Genomic DNA, 21,033 nt, shown 5'->3' with positions numbered 1-21,033 from the left:
ACTCAGCATGTGTTGCTATTAAGCACATGACAAGTTCCTGGTGCAAATCGAGGTGCTTTTTAAGTGTAAAATACCCACTGGATTTTGAAGAAAATTCAAAATAAGGAACGTAAAATATCTCATTTTTGAAAATATTCAAAGTGATAAAGATAATATTTTGGATATAATGGTTTAAATAAAGTATATTATTATTAGTTTCGCCTTTCTTTAATGTACCTACCAGAAAGTTTCAAATTACATTTGTGACTTGTTACATCTCTATTGAGCAATACTATTCTAAATATCTTATTGTTACTGACTTTGATCTTGCTCTTAAAGAATGTCATCGTTTGCAATTTATTGATGCTTTTCTGGAGCAGTGTATGTCTATCTTGATGAGCATCCAGTGTGCGCCTGAAAAGACTGTGTATTTTGCAATTATTTGACATCATTTTTTGTAAGTGTCAATTATGCCAAGATGGTTGATAGTATTGCTCAAGTTTTCTATATTTGTACTGAAATATTTCCATCCTCTTGTTCTATCAATTGTTGACAGAGAAGCTTTAAAATCTCCAACTACGACTGTGGTTTTGTAAATGTCTCCCTTTGTTTCTATCTGTTTTTGCTTCACGTATTTTGAAATTTTGTTATTAGGTTCATACGTGCTAAGGTCTGTTATGTCTTCCTGGTTAAATTGCCATCTTATCGTTATGAAATGTCTGACTTTATCTCTGCACTGTTCGCTTTGAAGCCTAATTGTATTAACAGCTTTCTTATGCTTGTTTGCAGTGTGTATCTTTTTCCATCTATTTATTTTCATACTATTTACAACTGCATTCCGACACCAATTCTCTGACACCAGCTGGGTGTCCTATAATTCATGTCAGTTCCTTCACTAACCATCCGGGTTGGCACGGATCTCACAGGGTGAGGGCACCGCTGCCTTTATTTCAGACACCAGCTGCAAGTGGACTCCACAGGCTACCTGCACTTCTGTCCTACTTGGCTTTCCACGACTTCCCTCCACTTAGATTCAATAATTTCATAGAACAACTCAAAGGGCTCACTAAAAGTTCTATACTTATGATGACTGTTTTGTTATAAAGGAAACAGCTTAGGAACAGTCAGATGGAGGAGACGGAAAGGACAGGGCCTTTCCTTGTGGAATCCGGGCACATCCCACTCCCGGCACATCGATATGTTCACCAACCAGGAAGGCTCTCTAAGCTTTGCTGTCCAGAGATTTTACTGAGGTTTAATTACATAGACACGATTGATTAAATCACTGTCGTGTGATCGAGCTCAGTCTCCTCTCTTCTCCCTGGAGGTCAGGGGTGAAGCTGAAAGTTCCAACCCTCTAATCCTGTGCGTTGCCTTTCTGGGGTGGCCAGCCACTCGCAGGTAGCTAGCATAAGTCATCTCACTAGCATAAACTCTGGTGTGGTTGAAAAGGGCTCATTATGAATAATAAAATACACCTTTATCACTCAGAAAAGTCAAGAGTCTTTGAAGCTCTATGGTTGGAACTGGGGGCAGAGACCAGATAGGTTCTTCATTGCATCACGGGCCACCCGTTGTCTTTGACCATGGGTCCCTGTGGCAAAAGGATCACACTTGTCTGAACATAACAGAGAGAGCAACATTGGGAAGATGCAGTGTGGGGTCGAGAGAGGAAGGCTTTAACTCCATTGCCTAATCTATTTGACTATCAACATCAGGATGGCAATCTTACCAACAGTGCCAGCATAAGACCACATTGCATTATGGTTGATGTGTTAACGAAAAATTCTTCTGGTAAGGAAGCCTTTATTCAAGACCACGGCAACAGAGGAGACAGACTGAAGTCAATACGAGGTGCGAATACAGCAAAGACAGCTGGGGGTGAGTGAAGGGGTCGGTGGGAGGACGATTACTAAGAGATATCCGTGTAGGGGGGAATCTTGCTGAGCTGACTTAGCAGAATTCTTTGCTAAAACTGGATGTGGCAGGCCAAAGAGGACTGGGCCCAAGGCTGAGGCGTACTTGAGAAGGCGCTTCAGAGGAGCCTGACTAACGCTTGGGCGAGAAGGGAGTCTGAGTCTCTCTTCTGTTGTAAGGAAAGAAGAGACGTTCTTCTTTCTTCTGCACAATAGACGTCCATTTCTCTTTCAACCACCCTTTGTTTAGTAAGCACCAGCTGAGCCGGGCATGTCAAGACTTGCAGTGGAAGGTGTTTGCTAGATGGCACGAGACATCAGGTATCTTACAAGGGGATTTCTGTGAAGACAAAAGAAAAACAAAGTCAATGGTTTGAGCAAACTATAGACCCGGTTTCTGAGTCCAGAGGGCAGCCGGTGGAGAAGATTTCTAGAGGTTGGGCTCCAGGTGTGTTTACATGGCCCAGTAAGTGTGGCAAACGAGCAAACATGACAGGTTTCCTGGTTTGCAGTTTGAATGTTTTTGTGATGGCATAGATGTCGGAGGTTTTGGTGTCATAGCCCACAGTGCTGGCTTTTCCTGGAGCAGAAGGTAGACGCAGGGGTTTGGGAGCAGTTCCTGAGGCCACACAGCACAGCCCAGGCTTGAACGTGGGCCACCCGCGTTCTACTGTGGGGATGAGCCCTTTGAGGGGCCGTTGTCCGGCTTCAGCTGGTAGAATCTTTAGATCTGAGGGGAAAGGGCAGCTGTAAGGCAGTCTAGAGTTCTGAGAAGGATCTGGGTGGTTTGCTTTTGGTGCTCAGTGAGGCCACAAGTGAGGAGGGTGGGAGAAAAACTGCAAATGTTTGTTTGAAGAATTGTAGGCAGATATTGAAAGCACCTAGGGAAACGGAGAAGCTGGCAAGGACTGACAAAGTGTGCAAGGTGGCAGATCCCACCCCATTTGCAGATAAGCAACAAACTTCCATAATGGTCGTGCCCGGAGTCTGGTAACCCGTGAGGGTGCACATAATTCTCTGTGGAAACACTAAATGTCTCTCTGCGCTCACCCTCTCTTCGTTCAAAGATCAGTGAAACAAGGTCATTCTCATTTACACAATAAGCCTGATCTCTTTAGATTTGGCCTGATTGTTTACCTAAGTGCAGCAAGAATGGTAACTGAATACAGGCCTTTTTAAGTATGCTTTGCTGGAGCTTTCCATAAGCAATGTGAGACTGGACTTTTCAAAGCCTCCTGATACCAGGAAGCCAAGCCAAGACTTGAGCCTGACTTTTTTTTTTTTTTTTTTGAGGAAGATTATCCCCGAGCTAACATCTGCTGCCAATCCTCTTCTTTTTGCTGAGGAAGACTGGCCCTGAGCTAACATCCGTGCCCACCTTCCTCTACTTTATATGTGGGAGAACTGCCACAGCATGGCTTGACAAGCGGTGCCACGTCCGCAGCCGGCATCCCAACCAGCGAAACCCGGGCCAAGGAAGCGGAATGTGTGAAATTAACCTCTGCGCCACTGGGCCGGCCCCTAGACCCCAGCCTTTGCCTGTAGTACCCATAGAGTTGGGTGAATTCCTCTCTCTTTGCAATCTCCCAAATATCCTATGTTTACTAGGCCTGCCAGGCCGTGACCCTCCCTACTCACTTGTAAGGCTGATAGTCCAGTAAGCCAGGTACCAGGCCGGTTTTCCCGAGAGGGCTTCGGAAGCCCTGGCTCCATGAAGTCACCCTCAGTTCCTTACAATTGACCACACGTGATTCTGTGCACATGGTTCCAGATGACATTCCAGTCGACATTCCAGTCAAATGCCTTGACTTGGTTATAACCACTGTTTCCAGTTATGTCCTATTGCTAGAGGACAATTTCTCACTGAACCTATGCAAATAATTATAGTGCCATGAAAATAAGAATACTCATGAGGAATTTCTGAATTCTGGGGAGCTCAGGCAGGGAGAAAAAGACAAACGTTTCCTTTCTGTTTATAAAAGCACGGTCTACTGAACTGCTACGCTTTATAGATAAGGAGAAAATAGAAAGGCGTTCCCTATGTCTAGAAACAAAAGCCATAACCATCCTCTGTTCACTCAGTCCTGCGTCATAAATTCTGCTTCCACTCGCTCTTGGGTTAGCAGACTCATGACCCCATCAGCTTCTCCGCTAGAGCTCATGGTATGATCTCAAAGTTATTTAAGTAATGCCTCCAGATGCTTGCGCCCCAGAGCACAGGCATGGGCTCTGAGACCATCACTTTTGGTGAAGCCAAAGCCCCCTGGCCTGTAGCTGACCGCACATGCTTTCAGGGAAGAAACAGAGTAAAACAGAAACTGTCTGAGGATGACAAAAGACTGAAAATGACTGGCAAAGATCTGATGAGGGCTCACTGTAAAAATGACACAACAGATGAGGAAATTTGGTTATTTCTTGACACAAAACATTTAAAAATAATCACTGGATGGGCCAGCCCCAGTGGCCTAGTGGTTAAGCTTGGCACACTCCGCTTCAGCGGCCCAGGTTCGGTTCCTGGGCACGGAACTACAACACTCATCTGTCAGTGGCCATGCTGTGGTGGCAGCTCACATACAAAAAGAGAAAGATTGGCAATAGAAGTTAGCTCAGGGCAAATCTTCCTCAGCAGAAAAATTTAAAAAATAAAGATAATAACTGGAATTATGACTAACATTATGTTGTTGTATAATATGAAGCTGAGCATTACCAGGACATTTCACGGGCAGTGAAGTCACAGACACTGACAAATTTCTAGGAACTTCATGCAATTTCTTAATTGTTTGTATTAGCTACACTTTGTTCATACAGATGTAACATAGAGAAGGTTAAACACCTCGTCTTATTTGACAACGCTTCCCATGCAACTCACCACACCAAATAAATCTAATAGTTTTTGATGTCTCTCTTTGTGCAAGGCAAAAGGACAGACACTTTGTGATTCTCCAGGGGCCCCATGGAAATCTCAATGTCTGTGTGAGATCAGCAGATTTCACTTAGCATGGAATTGGGAAGGCACAGTTATCAGAAACGTCAAAAGGTTTGAACACTTCACTCAATAGCGTCACAGTTCACTGTTAGGCGATGCTTGCTTGCTTTTTAACCAAAGTGACAATAAAAGACTTTAGAACTAGATAGGAGGCAACATGACTATGTATAAAAAAAAGCACAGCTCTTTTCAAGATGAGAAAGCTTTGTTGTCTTGCATCATCAAGAACATGATAGAGTCAGCATACGGCATAGAAAATCACTCCGATGAAACACAGAATCTTTGTTTTCTAGGCAGACTACAGATTACTCAAAAGGTAAAGAAGATCGTTATACAGTCTCTTATTAAGATCAGACCAATAACCCAAGAAGAGTTTGTCATTTTAAGAGAGAGGAAACCAAATTCTAGTTTTGCATTAGTGTGGTATTGATACTAAAATTTACGTTTAAAAAATCATATAAATAGACACATGTAGCCTTAGCCAGCTTTGACCACGCAACGTGAGATTCCTTCTCTACAAACCTGCAACTTCCCACATCATCCAGGTTTTGCCCTGCCTTTTCCTCCTTGTGGGGAAACAGCCAGGCCCTGTACTTCAGGACAAAGTGACTTTTTACCTTCTACAAACACAGCCTAGTTTCTTTGCGGACAAAATTGTTTCCTTTCACCCTTATCATTTCTAGTAGTTTCGTTTACGTATATTGATCATAATTTTTAACCCTAGTAACTTTTACTTTACAGGGAAGACTAGGGAGCAGACATTTGTGAATTGTCTGTCATGTGCCAGTGTCCTGTGGTGGACTGGCAAAGTTTACGACTGAGCCATCTCACAGCTTTTATAGCTCTACACTTCCTCATGGTACGATTTTTGAATGAAGCAAAAAGACCATGTTTGTTAACAGAATAAAACACACTTAGCCTCTCCATACTGTTTAAAAATAGGAAGCTGAAGGCTGTAAACGTAAATTTATGCTTAGTAATTGATATCTCAGCAGTTTCTTACTTAGAAATGGTCTGGATATTTAAGGAATACCTATTCTTAGCTTAAGTCTAAGGTCGCAAATTGCCAAGAAGATTTTGGAAACTCTTGTTAACCAGACGTGCTAAAAGCATAGTGATTCTTGCAAACTCCATTGACGGGAGTTTTATTGAACTTGCGTAAACTTAACACATGCGTTCTTAACAAGGATGCTCGGATTATTCATGAGAATGCCATAAAATAGGAAACGAAGCTAGCCATCGTCTCAGGTGATTTCCTTGTTAACTATTTTTACAGTGTGTGCATGTTAGGCAAGTACCAAAAAAAAGATCACAAAAGCAAAAATACCCACAAAAAACAACTAAAAAATGTTAAATCCACAATTTTTTTTGTTTTACTGCCACATTGGAGGGGCATGAAGTAACAGGTATCAAGCAATCCATGTCTCGTTCGTTGTGCGTCGCGTTCCTCGTTACTCCTATTTTTATTCCTAGCGTGAACGTATAATCTTTATAGCCTTACATCCACAGCTGTATTGTCTCTCTCCGTATAGTCTAGTGCGTACTGGTAAACCCAAAAAGAGTAAAAATGTATGCTCATGTTATATGCAATGCTAGTAACTCAGAGGACACAGCCTTTTTCACTAAACCAACAATATGAAGCTAGTCTTACTTACCCAAGATTTACCCAAATCATGTGAACTTCAACAGCATGTGGTTGGGCTTTGATATTTGTGAGAGTTTCGGGACGATCTCACGGATATAAGCACTTATTTACGTCTAATCCGATCAGAGCAGAGCAGTCTGCTTTCAGGAATTTCACCAATGGATTTGATAACACCATCCAGAGGTCGGGAGACACCACGCACAGTGCCCTCGTACACACACACACGGAAAGACACAGAGAGCTCCCCAGCCTTCAGGCCAACGCATCAGCCGTGAGTCAGGCACAGACACAGGAAGACGAGACTTGTGGATTTCTGTAAAGAGCGGGCTCTACCCTTTGCCCCATTTTCTATTTTTATCTGAATTGTGTTTCTGGCAGAGGACACGATTTAGGTCACCTGCTCCAATGTGAGGATCAGAGACCCCACGTTTATGGAGGGCGTGGTTGAGATTTCCTTTGCCCTGGTGTGCAGGCCTGTGGGGGCTGTGGACAGCCCTGTTGTAACGGCTCCTTCCAGTCCTCGACCAGACCAGTACTCTGAGGGGAGATCTCTGCCCATTGGTGGACACGATGGGCGGTCACGTGTGCTCCTTGGTCTGAAGAGAGGTGACTCGCTGGTCCAGACTGCGGCAGTGTCTTCTGTTCTGCTCTCTTCTGCTCCTAGACAGCATCCCGAGCACGGCATCTACCCCCAGGGAAGCCAAGCCCGATCCAGTCAGGGTCTCCTCCTGTGGGGACTGTGTGCCTCCCCCGGGAGCCTCCCCATCCCAGCATCCGTCTCCCTTGCCGGCTGTGATGAGGGCCTTCCCGCAGGGGATGTCCCTGGAGCCATCGGCGGTCTGGCTCTCTTTTGCTGGCAGACAGCCCTGTTCTTGCTGGCATTCTGGGCCTCGCAGGCTGCAGGACGAATGTGTCTACACCCAGCCCGTCTCTGCACTGCCGCAACCCCCGTGTCCATTGTCGCCCAAAGCGATGCCTCGTCCCTCTTTCTCAGACTTAGGGAAGTTCCCATCTCCCTCTCAGCAAAACACTGCCCTTCTCTCCAGCTCAGGTGGTGAAGGGACCGACGGGAGAGGACCGTGGCCCTCTGCTCCCCTGGCTTCTACAGGGAAAACTGGGGTGGATGTGCGGGCTCACACCCAAGCTGCTGAACTGGCGGGGGCAGCACCACAGGCCTGTTGTCTCTGCCCCAGACCAACATGAGACTCAGGCACTTGACCACTCCCTGTGCCTCAGTTTCCCCACCAGTGAAGGGGAGGGCTAGCCTTGATCTCCAAGGCCCAGTTGACCCCACCATGGCGATCCCTGTGGGATTCCCAGAGCCACACTCAGAGTTCCCGGGCAAGGGCAGCTGTAACGAGGGAGGGAGGGGCTTCTCTCTGGAAGATGTGCCTGGGGGACCTGGGGAGGAGACGAAGCTCTGATCACCAAAGTCCCACTGGGAGGGGCAGGGTCCTGTGGGGTCAGGGAGCATCTGAGCTTCAGGGTCACCCTCGGGGACAGGTGCTCAGAGGGGAAGAAAGCGTGAAAGATGATGAAGGGAAGGAAGCAGTCAGGTTCCCTCTCCTGCCACCACCACCGCCTCTGCTGAGGGTGTCCTGGCAGTGCAGCCCCCACATGGGCCCTGGACAGATGCCCCCCATGGAGGGTCCTGCTGTGGCTCGCAGCAGGCATTGGAAGGGGGGCTGTGAGGCAATGGCCTCCTTTGATGGCCCTGCTGAGGTTTTCCACGGCAGCCAGGGTACATGGACATGGCAGTGCTGGGTCAGAGGAGCCCCTAGAAGTGAAGACACCCCCACAGGCCCCAGCACTGCCTGCCCTGCCAGGAGCCTCGCCTGCGGACTTGAGGCCGGACCGTCCCTGTTGGAACGTTTCTGTGAAAATCTAAAGCGTCGTGTGGACTTTGAAGTTTTGGGACACCCCCTTCTCTGCATCGTCACAGGACTCCATACAGTTCTTGGTAAAGCCCAGAAACCGTGAGGGAGGAAGCAGACGGAAGTGGAGAAGGAGAAATCACTCTGAGGCCCTCTGCCCCTGGGGTCCCCCTGCGCTCTCATCTCCTGTACCCAAGGGCCCCCCGGGGATGTCTCACAGGAGCTGCCCCCAGGCCACATGACGGGGACACTGAGGCAGGTCGAGAGGGTAGTGAGGTCAGCCCCCAGAGCCCTTGCTCCAGGCCAGGAGGAGCCCAGGCACCTGGCTGGACAGGACGGAGGAGTGAGGGTGGGTCGGGTAGACACAGGGGTCTCAGGGCTGAGCAGAGGAAACAGGGGGCTTCCAGGCCCAGTCTGGGGACCCCATTCAGGGCGGGCAGTGGCAAGTGACCCCTGGCCGTGGCAGGCTTTCTCCAGGGGAGCCGGGGGCTCTCTGGCACTCGTCCTCACCTGTCAGGTTGAGGGACCCACCACCACCCTGACCCCCACAGATGCCCAGGACGCCCTGCCCGCAGCCCTCACCTCCCTCAGCCAGCTCCGTGAACAGCAGTGCCGCCCGCAGGCTTCAGCTGGCCTCTGCATGCCTTGGTCCAGGCCACAAGAGACAGGTTCTGTAGCCCAGGCCTGGGGTACCTTGAGGTCAGGCGCAGGCGGGCCCCCCAGCCCAGCCCCATGGAGGTGGGGCCCACTCCCACTGTGGCTTTGGCCGCTGCTCCCTATCCTCCTCCAGGGGGTCAGGAGAAGGCGGCTGGGGACGGGCTGACTCCCCTCTGTCTGAAGAGCTTCCCCTAGCCGGTCTTAGCCATCCCCCCAGTGCTGGGGGAAAAGAGCCCCCCTCCTCAGAAACGCACCCTGCCCCTCCCCCACCTGCCCCTCCCCCACCTGCCCTCCATGGACCAAGGGGCATTTTCTCTTTGCTACCCTTAGGGGACAGGAATCCTGAAGCCAGTTTTCCCCAGTCAGGGGCCATTCTCCTCAACCAGGGGGCATTTGGCAATGTCTGGGGACATTTTTGGTTGTCATGACTCAGGGAGGGAGGAGACCTGCTGGCATCCAGGGGATAGAGGCTGGAACCCGCCCCCACTGCCTGTGGGCTGCTCCGCCTGGATGTTCCAGTGGCCCCCACACTCGGCAGCCCCAGCCTTGAGCTCAGCATCCTCCAGAGCCCCCATTCCGAGCTGAGACCACACTAGTGGCTCAGTCTAGCCATTGTCCTTGATGGAGCCCTGTGAGTGGGTGGGATCACCATTCAGAGGCTTAGATACCCCTAGATTTAAGTTAGCTCTAGGTACGCAATCAACCAGCATGAGTAGAGCAGGGTCAGAGATCAAAGGAAGGGTCAGGCTAAGACTGAAAGCAAGGCCAGACCAAATCCATGGTGAGAGGAGCCAGGGCAAGACAAGACCAAATCCATGAGGAGATGTTCCAGGTCAAGACAAGACCAATGCCAGATAAAGACCAGGGTGAACAAGGGCTGGGCTGCACCAACCAAGGCCCACTAATGGCTGTGATGGGTACCACGCCCGGGCAAGGCACGCTCAGGCCAGGGTGTGGCCATGTTTGGATGGATGCTGATAGCAGAGTCCTGTGGACTGGGGCGGACCCGAGCTTCAGGGTCACCCTGGGGGACAAGCGCTCAGAGGGGATGAACGTGTGAAAGATGATGGAGGAAAGGAAGCAGCCAGGCCCCCTCCCCTGCCACCATCACCACCTCTGCTGAGGGTGTCGCAGCAGCACAGCTCCCAGCGGGCCCTGGAGAGATGCCCACCAAAGGAGGGTCCTAGTATGGCTCCCAGCAGGGGCTCAGAGAGTAGGGAGTGTGCGTCAGAGCAAATGCTTCATGGGGGGCCGTGGGGGCCACCCCCTGGTGTGCGATGCTGGCCCCTCCAGGGTCTGCCCCTGCCCCTAGCCCCCTGGCCATCAGAGCTCATGGTCGAGGGAGCACCGGGCTGCCCCAGAGGCTCCCTTGGAGGCAAGTGGCAGAGACCCCCACACACACTCCCCCCGACCTCCCCACCGTGGGGCTGAATGGCATGTGAAGAACAGGAGGGGGCTGAAGAGCATTTATTGTCTACTGACTGCCGTGGGCGCTCTGCAGAGGACCCGCTGAGGGGCTATGGGCTCCGCTCTCCTAGCAGCCCCTGTCCAGCCGGGGCTCGGCAGTCTCTGCATCTTGAGTCTGTGGTTGATTGATGGTGTTCGCAAAGTGTGACAGGCCTGTTGGCATAGCAGGGCGGTGGGCCTGGGGCTGGGGCTGGCCAGGTGGGAGGGCAGGAGTGGCCGAGGGTCACCCGAGGGTGGATGCTGCCCGCCTCCTTCCCTGGGTCTCTGGGTCCCAGGTGTAGCAGGAGGTGGAGTCCAAGCATAGCCTGTGTTTGCGAGAAATCACTGGTCTGGGTGTGTGTGTGCATGTGTGTGAGGTGTGTGAGTGTACACACATGTGTGCATGTGAGCGACCTTGAGGTGGGAGCTGCTGTGAATGCCACATGGAACTACCATCAGTAAGGACGCTCCCCCCGCCCACCTTGGTGTCTGAGTCCCAGGGGTCCTCACAGCAGGGCCCAGAGGAGGGCAGGCCCCAGGCTGAGCAGGAGCCCCCCGGCCAGGATCCAGAGGCTGCGCCCCACCTGGGCCACCCTGTTGCAGAGGTCCTTTCCACAGCAGTCCGGAGCCCACAGTTCTAACTTAGACCTGTCCTCTGAAATCATCTTCTCCACCAGCTGCTCCATCATGTCATAAACGTCATCGCAGGAAGAGGCACAACCCTTAGAATGTAACTTGACCACCTGCCCTGTGGGCAAGAAAGGAGACGGCTGGCTTGGAGGCCCCCCAGTTCCCTCTGACTCTCTGGGGTTGTCCCTCATCACCCTCTCCCCAGGGCTGCTTGGCCCTCCATTCCTCTGCTGGGAGGCCCATCCCGCCCCACCAAGCCCCCACAGCCTCTGGAGGCTAGCCCCTCTTGTACAGATGGGGACACTGAGGCAGGCCAGTTAGGGCCAAGGTGACACGGACACTGGCCCCTGCCACACTCACACTCCTTTCATGAGGCCAGGGTGGTCCTCAGAGCAGAGCCCCCTGAACCCATCCCCACATTCTGGATGCTGGGAACTCACCACTGGTCTTGGTCAAGGTCCTGCCGCCCTTATAGCAGATGCTCGGTGTGGAGTCACATGAGATGGTGGTCTGGCACTTGCTGACATCCTCTTCTTCAGTGCAGTTGTAGCACTGCAGGCTCAGGGCTGGGGTTTGGCGGGGACACAACCAAGCTCCGACAGCAGGAAGCTGGGTTTAGACCCCTACAGACCACAGCCACAGCCCACATTGGAGCGTGGCCTCTGGGGCCCTGCATTGGAACTGTGGCCCTTTCCCGCCTTCTGGGGTTCTGGAAGACAGACTCCCCACATGCTCACACACAGCCTCTCACAGGGAATGCCGCCCCATGCCCCCAGGACAGGTCCCTGCCGGGTTCCCTGGGACTCACCTTGCTGGGAGCACAGCAGCACGGCCAGCAGGACGAGATAGATGCCTTTCATGGCTCCTGGAGATGGCACAATTCCAGTGGGCCCCTTTAGGGTACTCCAGATTCAGGCTCCTCCCCTCGTCCCCACACCCTGACCCTCCATTGCTGACCCCTCTGCAGGCCTCCCCCAGCCCCCTGTGCCAGCCACGTGGCTCTCCCAGCTTGACTCACCTGCTAGCTTCAGCCTACACTCAGGAAACCAGCATCTGGAGGCACTTCCTCAGCGGCTCAGAATATATCCCCTTGCACCCTTGTGCCCCACCCATGAGAACTGGGGGAGGGCGGGTGCTGGGCTGTGTGTCTCCGCCGTTTGCAAGGATTCTAGCCGTCAGACTCTACCCGGGACCATTAGTCATTAGTCACAGGCCAGGAGGGCCTGCGTGAACTCCGGGCCTGCTGGGAGGGGCTGATTGGCAGAAATCCTGCTTCCTTCTCACTGAGGAGCGGTTGCCTTGGGGAGATCCCAGGAGGAAGCTCGGCGGTCTCCAGTTTCCAATCGCCCTTCAGAGGCCTCTCTGAGGCCACCGGCCCCCTCCTCAGAGCTGTAAAACTGAGACCTCTCAATGTTGATCCTGTCTGTCCCCTTTCCCTTCTCTGGGCTCCCAGTCCCAGTCCCCTCCTGGTGTCCTCCATGCATCCCCCACCCCTCTGTGTGTCGTTTGTCTGCCCTTGGTGTCAGGGTAACGCTGGCCTCACAGAGTGAATTCGGAAGTGTCCCCGCCTCTTCATTGTTCGGAAGAGTTTGAGGAGCATGTATGTTTATTCCTTTTTAAAAGTTTGGTGGAAGCACCAGTGAGGGCACCCAGTCCTGGGCTTGCTTTCTTGGGAGGTGTTTGACCACCGATCCTTCTCCTTACTAGTTCCGGTCATCCCTGGTATGCAGGGGCATCAGTTCCAGGGCCCCTCCCGGTACCAAACTCTGCGATGCTCAAGCCCCTTATATAGAAGGGCGTAGTGTTTGCACACGACCTACGCATATCCTCCCGTGTCCCTCACATCATCTCCAGAGTACTTATAAGAGCTGATATAACGTAACTGCTGTGGAAATAGTTGTTATACTGTATTGTGTGGGGGATGGTGACAAGAAAAAGGTCTGTACATGTTCCGTACAGATGCAGCCATCGTAAGCCTTTCGCTCCTTGGATGCTGAGCCCGTGGATACAGATGGCCCTCTCTATGTGTCTATCAGATTTTGTTGTTTGTTTTTTTTAATTTATTTTTAAGCCTTTTTTTTCCTTCCTCCCAAAGCCCCCTAGTGCACAGTTGTATATTCTAGCTGTAGGTCCTTCTGGTTCTGCTATGTGGGATGTCGCCTCAGCATGGCTTGATGAGCGGCGCCCGGGATCTGAACTGGTGAAACCCTGGGCCGCCGAAGTGAAGTGCGGGAACTTATGCCGCTGGGCCACTGGGCCAGCCCCTGTCTCCCCTCGCCCAGCCCCTTTTCCTGTTTTACTGGGGGACTCGATGTCTATGAAGTAATGGGTATGAAGCAATCTGTTCAAGCTGCACACCAAACTCATCATTACTCGTACTTTTACTCTCAGTCCGAATTTATAATTTTCACGGTTTTACATCTTGTAGGTAGAACCTTAGCTTATGTGACTAGTAAACCCAAAAAGAACAAAAATGTATGCTCACGTTAAATGCAATGCTAGTAACTCAGAGGACACAGCCTTTTTCACTAAACCAACAATATGAAGCTAGTCTTACTTACCAAATATTTACCCAAATTATGTGAACTTCAACAGCATTTGGGTGGGCTTTGATATTTGTGAGACTTTTGGGACGATCTCAAGGATATAAGCACTTATTTACGTCTAAGCCAACAGAGCAGAGAAGTCAGCTTTCAGGAATTTCACCAATGGATTTGATAACACCATCCAGAGGTCGGGAGACACCACGCACAGTGCCCTCGTACACACACACACGGAAAGACACAGAGAGCTCCCCAGCCTTCAGGCCAAGGCACAGACACAGGAACACGAGACTTGTGGGTTTCTGTAAAGAGCGGGCTCTCCCCTTTGCCCCATTTTCTATTTTTATCTGAATTGTGTTTCTGGCAGAGGACACGATTTGGGTCACCAGCTCCATGTGAGGATCAGAGTCCCCACGTTTATGGAGGGCGTTGTTGAGATTTCCTTTGCCTTGATGTGCAGGCCTGTGGGGGCTGTGGACAGCCCTGTTGTAACGGCTCCTTCCAGTCCTCGACCAGACCAGTACTCTGAGGGGAGATCTCTGCCCACTAGTGGACACGATGGGCGGTGACGTGTGCTCCTTGGTCTAAAGAGAGGTGACTCGCTGGTCCAGACTGCGGCAGTGTCTTCTGTTCTGCTCTCTTCTGCTTCTTTGACAGCATCCCGAGCACGGCATCTACCCCCAGGGAAGCCAAGCCCGATCCAGTCGGGGTCTCCTACTATGGGGACCGTGTCCCTCCCCCGGGAGCCTCCCCATCCCAGCATCCGTCTCCCTTGCCGGCTGTGATGAGGGCCTTCCCGCAGGGGATGTCCCTGGAGCCATCGGCGGTCTGGCTCTCTTTTGCTGGCAGACAGCCCTGTTCTTGCTGGCATTCTGGGCCTCGCAGGCTGCAGGACGAATGTGTCTACACCCAGCCGGTCTCTGCACTGCCGCAACCCCCGTGTCCATTGTCGCCCAAAGCGATGCCTCGTCCCTCTTTCTCAGACTTGAGGAAGTTACCACCTCCCTCTCAGCAAAACACTGCCCTTCTCTCCAGCTCAGGTGGTGAAGGGACGGGCGGCAGAGGACCGTGGCCTTCTGCTCCCCTGGCTTCTACAGGGAAAACTGGGGTGGATGTGCGGGCTCACACCCAAGCCCCTGAACTGGCGGGGGCAGCACCACAGGCCCGTTGTCTCTGTCCCAGACCGGTATGAGACTCAGGCACTTGACCACTCCCCGTGCCTCAGTTTCCCCACCTGTGAAGGCAGGGGCCAGCCTTGGTCTCTGAGGCCCTGTCGACCCCACCATAGCGATCCCTGTGGGATTCCCAGAGCCACACTCAGAGTTCCCGGGCAAGGGCAGCTGTAATGAGGGAGGGAGGGGCTTCTCTCTGAAAAATGTGCCTGGGGGACCTGGGGAGGAGACGAAGCTCTGGTCACCACAGTCCCACCGGGAGGAGCAGGGTCCTGTGGGGTCAGGGAGCCTCTGAGCTTCAGGGTCACCCTGGGGGACAGGTGCTCAGAGAGGAAGAGAGTGTCAAAGACGATGGAAGGAAGGATGCAGCCAGGCCTCCTCTCCTGCCGCCACCACCGCCTCTGCTGAGGGTGTTGCAGCAGCACAGCCCCCACATGGGCCCTGGACAGATGCCCCCCATGGAGGGTCCTGGTGTGGCTCCCAGCAGGCATGGGAAGGGGGGCTGTGAGGCAATGGCCTCCTTTGATGGCCCTGCTGAGGTTTTCCCATGGCAGCCAGGGCACATGGATGTGGCAGTGCTGGGTCAGAGGAGCCCCTAGAAGTGAAGACACCCCCGCAGGCCCCAGCACTGCCTGCCCTGCCAGGAGCCTCGCCTGCGGACTTGAGGCCGGACCGTCCCTGTTAGAATGTTTCTGTGAAAATCTAAAGCGTCGTTTGGACTTTGAAGTTTTGGGACACCCCCTTCTCTGCATCGTCACAGGACTCCATACAGTTCTTGGTAAAGCCCAGAAACCGTGAGGGAGGAAGCAGACGGAAGTGGAGAAGGAGAAATCACTCTGAGGCCCTCTGCCCCTGGGGTCCCCCTCCGCTCTCATCTCCTGTACCCAAGGGCCCCCCGGGGATGTCTCACAGGAGCTGCCCCCAGGCCACATGACGGGGACACTGAGGCAGGTCGAGAGGGTAGTGAGGTCAGCCCCCAGAGCCCTTGCTCCAGGCCAGGAGGAGCCCAGGCACGTGGCTGGACAGGACGGAGGAGTGAGGGTGGGTCGGGTAGACACAGGGGTCTCAGGGCTGAGCAGAGGAAACAGGGGGCTTCCAGGCCCAGTCTGGGGACCCCATTCAGGGAAGGCGGTGGCACGTGGTCCCTGGCCGTGGCAGGCTTTCTCCAGGGGAGCCGGGGGCTCTCAGGCACTTGTACTCACCTGTCAGGTTGAGGGACCCACCACCACCCTGACCCCCACAGATGCCCAGGACGCCCTGCCCGCAGCCCTCACCTCCCTCAGCCAGCTCCGTGAACAGCAGTGCCGCCCGCAGGCTTCAGCTGGCCTCTGCATGCCTTGGTCCAGGCCACAAGAGACAGATTCCGTAGCCCTGGCTGAGGTACCTTGAGGTCAGGCGCAGGCGGGCCCCCCAGCCCAGCCCCATGGAGGTGGGACCCACTCCCACTGTGGCTTTGGCCGCTGCTCCCTATCCTCCTCCAGGGGGTCAGGAGAAGGCGGCTGGGGACTGGCTCCCTCCCCTCTGTCTGAAGAGCTTCCTTTCGCCCCTCTTAGCCATCCCCCCAGTGCTGGGGGAAAAGAGCCCCCCCCCTCAGAAACGCACCCTGCCCCTCCCCCACCTGCCCCCCATGGACCAAGGGGCGTTTTCTCTTTGCTACCCTTACGGGACAGGAATCCTGAAGCCAGTTTTCCCCAGTCAGGGGCCATTCTCCTCAACCAGGGGGCATTTGGCAATGTCTGGGACATTTTTGGTTGTCATGACTCAGGGAGGGAGGAGACCTGCTGGCATCCAGGGGATAGAGGCTGGAACTCACCCCCACTGCCTGTGGGCTGCTCTGCCTGGATGTTCCAGTGGCCCCCACACTCGGCAGCCCCAGCCTTGAGCTCAGCATCCTCCAGAGTCCCCATTCCGAGCTGAGACCACACTAGTGGCTCAGTCTAGCCATTGTCCTTGATGGAGCCCTGTGAGTGGGTGGGATCACCATTCAGAGCCTTAGATACCCCTAGATTTAAGATAGCTCTAGGTACGCAATAAACCAGCATGAGTAGAGCAGGGTCAGAGATCAAAGGAAGGGTCAGCCTAAGACTAGAAGCAAGGCCAGACCAAATCCATGGTGAGAGGAGCCAGGGCAAGACAAGACCAAATTCTTGATGAGATGAGCCAGGTCAAGACAAGACCAATACCAAGAACAACAACAAGAACAAGGCCTGGGCTGCACTGACCAAGGCCCACTAGTGGCTGTGATGGGCACCAAGCCCCAGCAAGACACGCTCAGGCCAGGGTGTGGCAGTGTTTGGATGGATGCTGATAGCAGCGTCCTGTGGACTGGGGCAGCCCCGAGCTGTGGGGTCACCCTGGGTGCAGGCGCTCAGCGGGGAAGAACGTGTGAAAGACGATGGAGGACGGAAGCAGGCCAGTCCCCCTACGCTACTGCCACCACTGCCTCTGCTGAGGGTGTCCTGGCAGTGCAGCCCCCAGTGGGCACTGGACAGATGTTCCCCAAAGGAGGGTCCTGGTGTGGCTCCTGGCAGAGGTTCAGAGAGCAGGGAGTGTGCGTCAGAGCAAATGCTTCATGGGGGGCAGTGGGGGCCACGCCCTGGTGTGAGATGCTGGCCCCTCCAGGGTCTGCCCCTGCCCCTAGCCCCCTGGCCATCAGAGCTCATGGCCGAGGGAGCACCGGGCTGCCCAAGAGGCTTCCTCGGAGGCAGGTGGCAGAGACCCCCACACACACTCCCCCCGACCTCCCCACCGTGGGGCTGAATGGCATGTGAAGAACAGGAGGGGGCTGAAGAGCATTTATTGTCTACTGACTGCCGTGGGCGCTCTGCAGAGGACCCGCTGGAGGGGCTGTGGGCTCCGCTGTCCTAGAAGCCCCTGTCCAGCCGGGGCTCGGCAGTCTCTGCATCTTGAGTCTGTGGTTGATTGATGGTGTTCGCAAAGTGTGACAGGCCTGTTGGCATAGCAGGGCGGTGGGCTTGGGGCTGGGGCTGCCCAGATGGGTGGGCAGGAGTGGCCGAGGGTCAGCAGAGGGTGGAGGCTGCCCGCGTCCTTCCCTGGGCCTCTGGGTCCCGGCTGTAGCAGGAGGAGGAGTCCAAGCATAGCCTACGCTTGCGAGAACTCATGGGTCTGAGCGTGTGTGTGGATGCGTGTGAGCGCATGCGTGTGAGTGTGTGTGCCTGTGAGTGACTGCTTGTGCGTGTGTACACGTGTGTGCGTGTGCGTGAGAGAGCGAGCTTGAGGTGGGAGCTGCTGTGAGTGCCACGTGGAAGGACGATCAGTAAGGACGCTCCCCCTCAACTTGGTGTCTGAGTCCCAGGGGTCCTCACAGCAGGGCCCAGAGGAGGGCAGGCCCCAGGCTGAGCAGGAGCCCCCCAGCCAGGGCCCAGAGGCTGCGCGCCACCTGGGCCACCCCATTACAGAGGTCCTTTTCACAGCAGGCCACATCCCGCACTTCTAGGTTGAACGCCCCCGTTGGGTTGGATAGATTCGCAATCAGCTGCATCACCTGGGAAGCTTCCTGGCAGGAGGGGGCACAACCCTTAGGGTTTATCGTGGCTGTCTCTCCTGTGGGGGAGAAAAGGAAACGCCGGATGTGGGAGGCCCCCCAGTTCCCTCTGACCTCTGGGGTTGTCCCTCATCGCCCTCTCCCCAGGGCTGCTTGGCCCTCCATTCCTCTGCTGGGAGGCCCATCCCACCCCACCAAGCCCCCACAGCCTCTGGAGGCTAGCCCCTCTTGTACAGATGGGGACACTGAGGCAGGCCAGTGAGGGCCCAGGTGACACGAACACTGGCCCCTGCCACACTCATACTCCTTCCATGAGGCCAGGGGGAGCCTCAGAGCAGAGCCCCCTGAACCCACCCCCACATTCTGATCCTGGGAACTCACCAGTGGCCGTGGTCAATGTCATGCTGCCCTTGTAGCAGACACTTGGTGTCGGGGCACATGAAAAGATGAGCAGGCACTTGTTGATGTTCTCGACATCAGCGCAGCTGTAGCACCGCAGGCTCAGGGCTGAGACCAGAGGGGGACACAGGTCAAGCTCAGATGGCAGAAAGGCTGGATTTAGACCCCCACAGACCACAGCCACAGCCCACATTGGAGCGTGGCCTCTGGGCCCCTATAGGAACTGTGGCCCCTTCCCGCCTTCTGGGATTCTGGAGAACAGACTCCCCACATGCTCACACACAGCCTCTCACAGGAGATGCCACCCCATGCCCCCAGGACAGGTCCCTGCCGAGTTCCCTGGGACTCACCTTGCTGGGAGCACAGCAGCACGGCCAGCAGGAGCAGATGGATGCCTTTCATGGCTCCTGGAGATGGCACAATTCCAGTGGGCCCCTTTAGGGTGCTCCAGATTCAGGCTCATATCCTCCTCCCGAAACCCTGACCCTCCATTGCTGACCCCTCTGCAGGCCTCCCCCAGCCCCCTGTGCTAGCCACGTGGCTCTCCCAGCTTGACTCACCTGCTAGCTTCAGCCTACACTCAGGAAACCAGCATCTGGAGGCACTTCCTCAGCGGCTCAGAATATATCCCCTTGCACCCTTGTGCCCCACCCATGAGAACTGGGGGAGGGCGGGTGCTGGGCTGTGTGTCTCCGCCGTTTGCAAGGATTCTAGCCGTCAGACTCTACCCGGGACCATTAGTCATTAGTCACAGGCCAGGAGGGCCTGCGTGAACTCCGGGCCTGCTGGGAGGGGCTGATTGGCAGAAATCCTGCTTCCTTCTCACTGAGGAGCGGTTGCCTTGGGGAGATCCCAGGAGGAAGCTCGGCGGTCTCCAGTTTCCAATCGCCCTTCAGAGGCCTCTCTGAGGCCACCGGCCCCCTCCTCAGAGCTGTAAAACTGAGACCTCTCAATGTTGATCCTGTCTGTCCCCTTTCCCTTCTCTGGGCTCCCAGTCCCAGTCCCCTCCTGGTGTCCTCCATGCATCCCCCACCCCTCTGTGTGTCGTTTGTCTGCCCTTGGTGTCAGGGTAACGCTGGCCTCACAGAGTGAATTCGGAAGTGTCCCCGCCTCTTCATTGTTCGGAAGAGTTTGAGGAGCATGTATGTTTATTCCTTTTTAAAAGTTTGGTGGAAGCACCAGTGAGGGCACCCAGTCCTGGGCTTGCTTTCTTGGGAGGTGTTTGACCACCGATCCTTCTCCTTACTAGTTCCGGTCATCCCTGGTATGCAGGGGCATCAGTTCCAGGGCCCCTCCCGGTACCAAACTCTGCGATGCTCAAGCCCCTTATATAGAAGGGCGTAGTGTTTGCACACGACCTACGCATATCCTCCCGTGTCCCTCACATCATCTCCAGAGTACTTATAAGAGCTGATATAACGTAACTGCTGTGGAAATAGTTGTTATACTGTATTGTGTGGGGGATGGTGACAAGAAAAAGGTCTGTACATGTTCCGTACAGATGCAGCCATCGTAAGCCTTTCGCTCCTTGGATGCTGAGCCCGTGGATACAGATGGCCCTCTCTATGTGTCTATCAGATTTTGTTGTTTGTCTTTTTAAATTTATTTTTAAGCCTTTTTTTTCCTTCCTCCCAAAGCCCCCCAGTGCACAGTTGTATATTCTAGCTGTAGGTCCTTCTGGTTCTGCTATGTGGGATGTCGCCTCAGCATGGCTTGATGAGCGGGGCCCGGGATCTGACCTGGTGAAACCCTGGGCCACCGAAGTGAAGTGCGGGAACTTACGCCACTGGGCCACGGGGCCGGCCCCTGTCTCCCCTCGCCCAGCCCCTTTTCCTGTTTTACTGGGGGACTCGATGTCTATGAAGTAATGGATATCAAGCAATCCGTTAAACTCGCACACCAAATTCATCATTACTCGTACTTTTACTCTCAGCTCGAATTTATAATTTTCACGGTTTTACATCTTGTAGGTAGAACCTTAGCTTATTTGACTAGTAAACCCAAAAAGAACAAAAAGGTATGCTTACATAAAATGCAATGCTAGTAACTCAGAGGACACAGCCTTTTTCACTAAACCAACAATATTAAGCTAGTCTTACTTACCAAAGATTTACCCAAATCATGTGAACTTCAACAGCATTTGGGTGGGCTTTGATACTTGTGAGAGTTTCGGGACGATCTCACGGATATAAGCATTTACTTACGTCTAAGCCAACAGAGCAGAGAAGTCAGCTTTCAGGAATTTCACCAATGGATTTGATAACACCATCCAGAGGTCGGG

The 21,033-nt window shown here is 53.7% G+C and overlaps 2 protein-coding genes across 5 annotated transcripts; both read right to left on the bottom strand.

The window, feature by feature from the left end:
* Positions 1 to 10,508: 10,508 nt before the first annotated feature.
* Positions 10,509 to 12,650, bottom strand: LOC139039713 (lymphocyte antigen 6H-like). Of its 3 annotated transcripts, none has more exons than XM_044781048.2 (5): positions 12,152 to 12,648; positions 11,942 to 11,998; positions 11,574 to 11,699; positions 11,088 to 11,251; positions 10,509 to 10,829 (listed from the first exon to the last, which is right to left on the bottom strand). In XM_044781048.2, the coding sequence occupies exons 2-5, from the start codon at positions 11,991 to 11,993 to the stop codon at positions 10,575 to 10,577; spliced, it is 597 nt and encodes a 198-aa protein (XP_044636983.1). In that variant the 5' UTR covers positions 11,994 to 11,998; positions 12,152 to 12,648; the 3' UTR covers positions 10,509 to 10,574. The 3 variants fall into 3 exon arrangements, with proteins under 3 accessions (XP_044636983.1, XP_070337860.1, XP_070337861.1); XM_070481759.1 differs by having other exon boundaries at positions 10,509 to 10,677; positions 12,152 to 12,645; XM_070481760.1 differs by having other exon boundaries at positions 10,509 to 11,251; positions 12,152 to 12,650.
* Positions 12,651 to 17,629: 4,979 nt separating this feature from the next.
* LOC139039948 (lymphocyte antigen 6H-like) lies at positions 17,630 to 19,813 on the bottom strand. Of its 2 annotated transcripts, none has more exons than XM_070481757.1 (4): positions 19,313 to 19,813; positions 19,103 to 19,159; positions 18,735 to 18,860; positions 17,630 to 18,412 (listed from the first exon to the last, which is right to left on the bottom strand). In XM_070481757.1, the coding sequence occupies exons 2-4, from the start codon at positions 19,152 to 19,154 to the stop codon at positions 18,171 to 18,173; spliced, it is 420 nt and encodes a 139-aa protein (XP_070337858.1). In that variant the 5' UTR covers positions 19,155 to 19,159; positions 19,313 to 19,813; the 3' UTR covers positions 17,630 to 18,170. The 2 variants fall into 2 exon arrangements, with proteins under 2 accessions (XP_070337858.1, XP_070337859.1); XM_070481758.1 differs by having other exon boundaries at positions 19,103 to 19,187; positions 19,313 to 19,743.
* Between the last annotated feature and the right edge of the window lie 1,220 nt (positions 19,814 to 21,033).

Source organism: Equus asinus, chromosome 12 (genome assembly GCF_041296235.1).
Source record: "Equus asinus isolate D_3611 breed Donkey chromosome 12, EquAss-T2T_v2, whole genome shotgun sequence".
NCBI classification, from domain to species: domain Eukaryota; kingdom Metazoa; phylum Chordata; class Mammalia; order Perissodactyla; family Equidae; genus Equus; species Equus asinus.
This window is presented reverse-complemented; position numbering and strand designations above follow the sequence as displayed.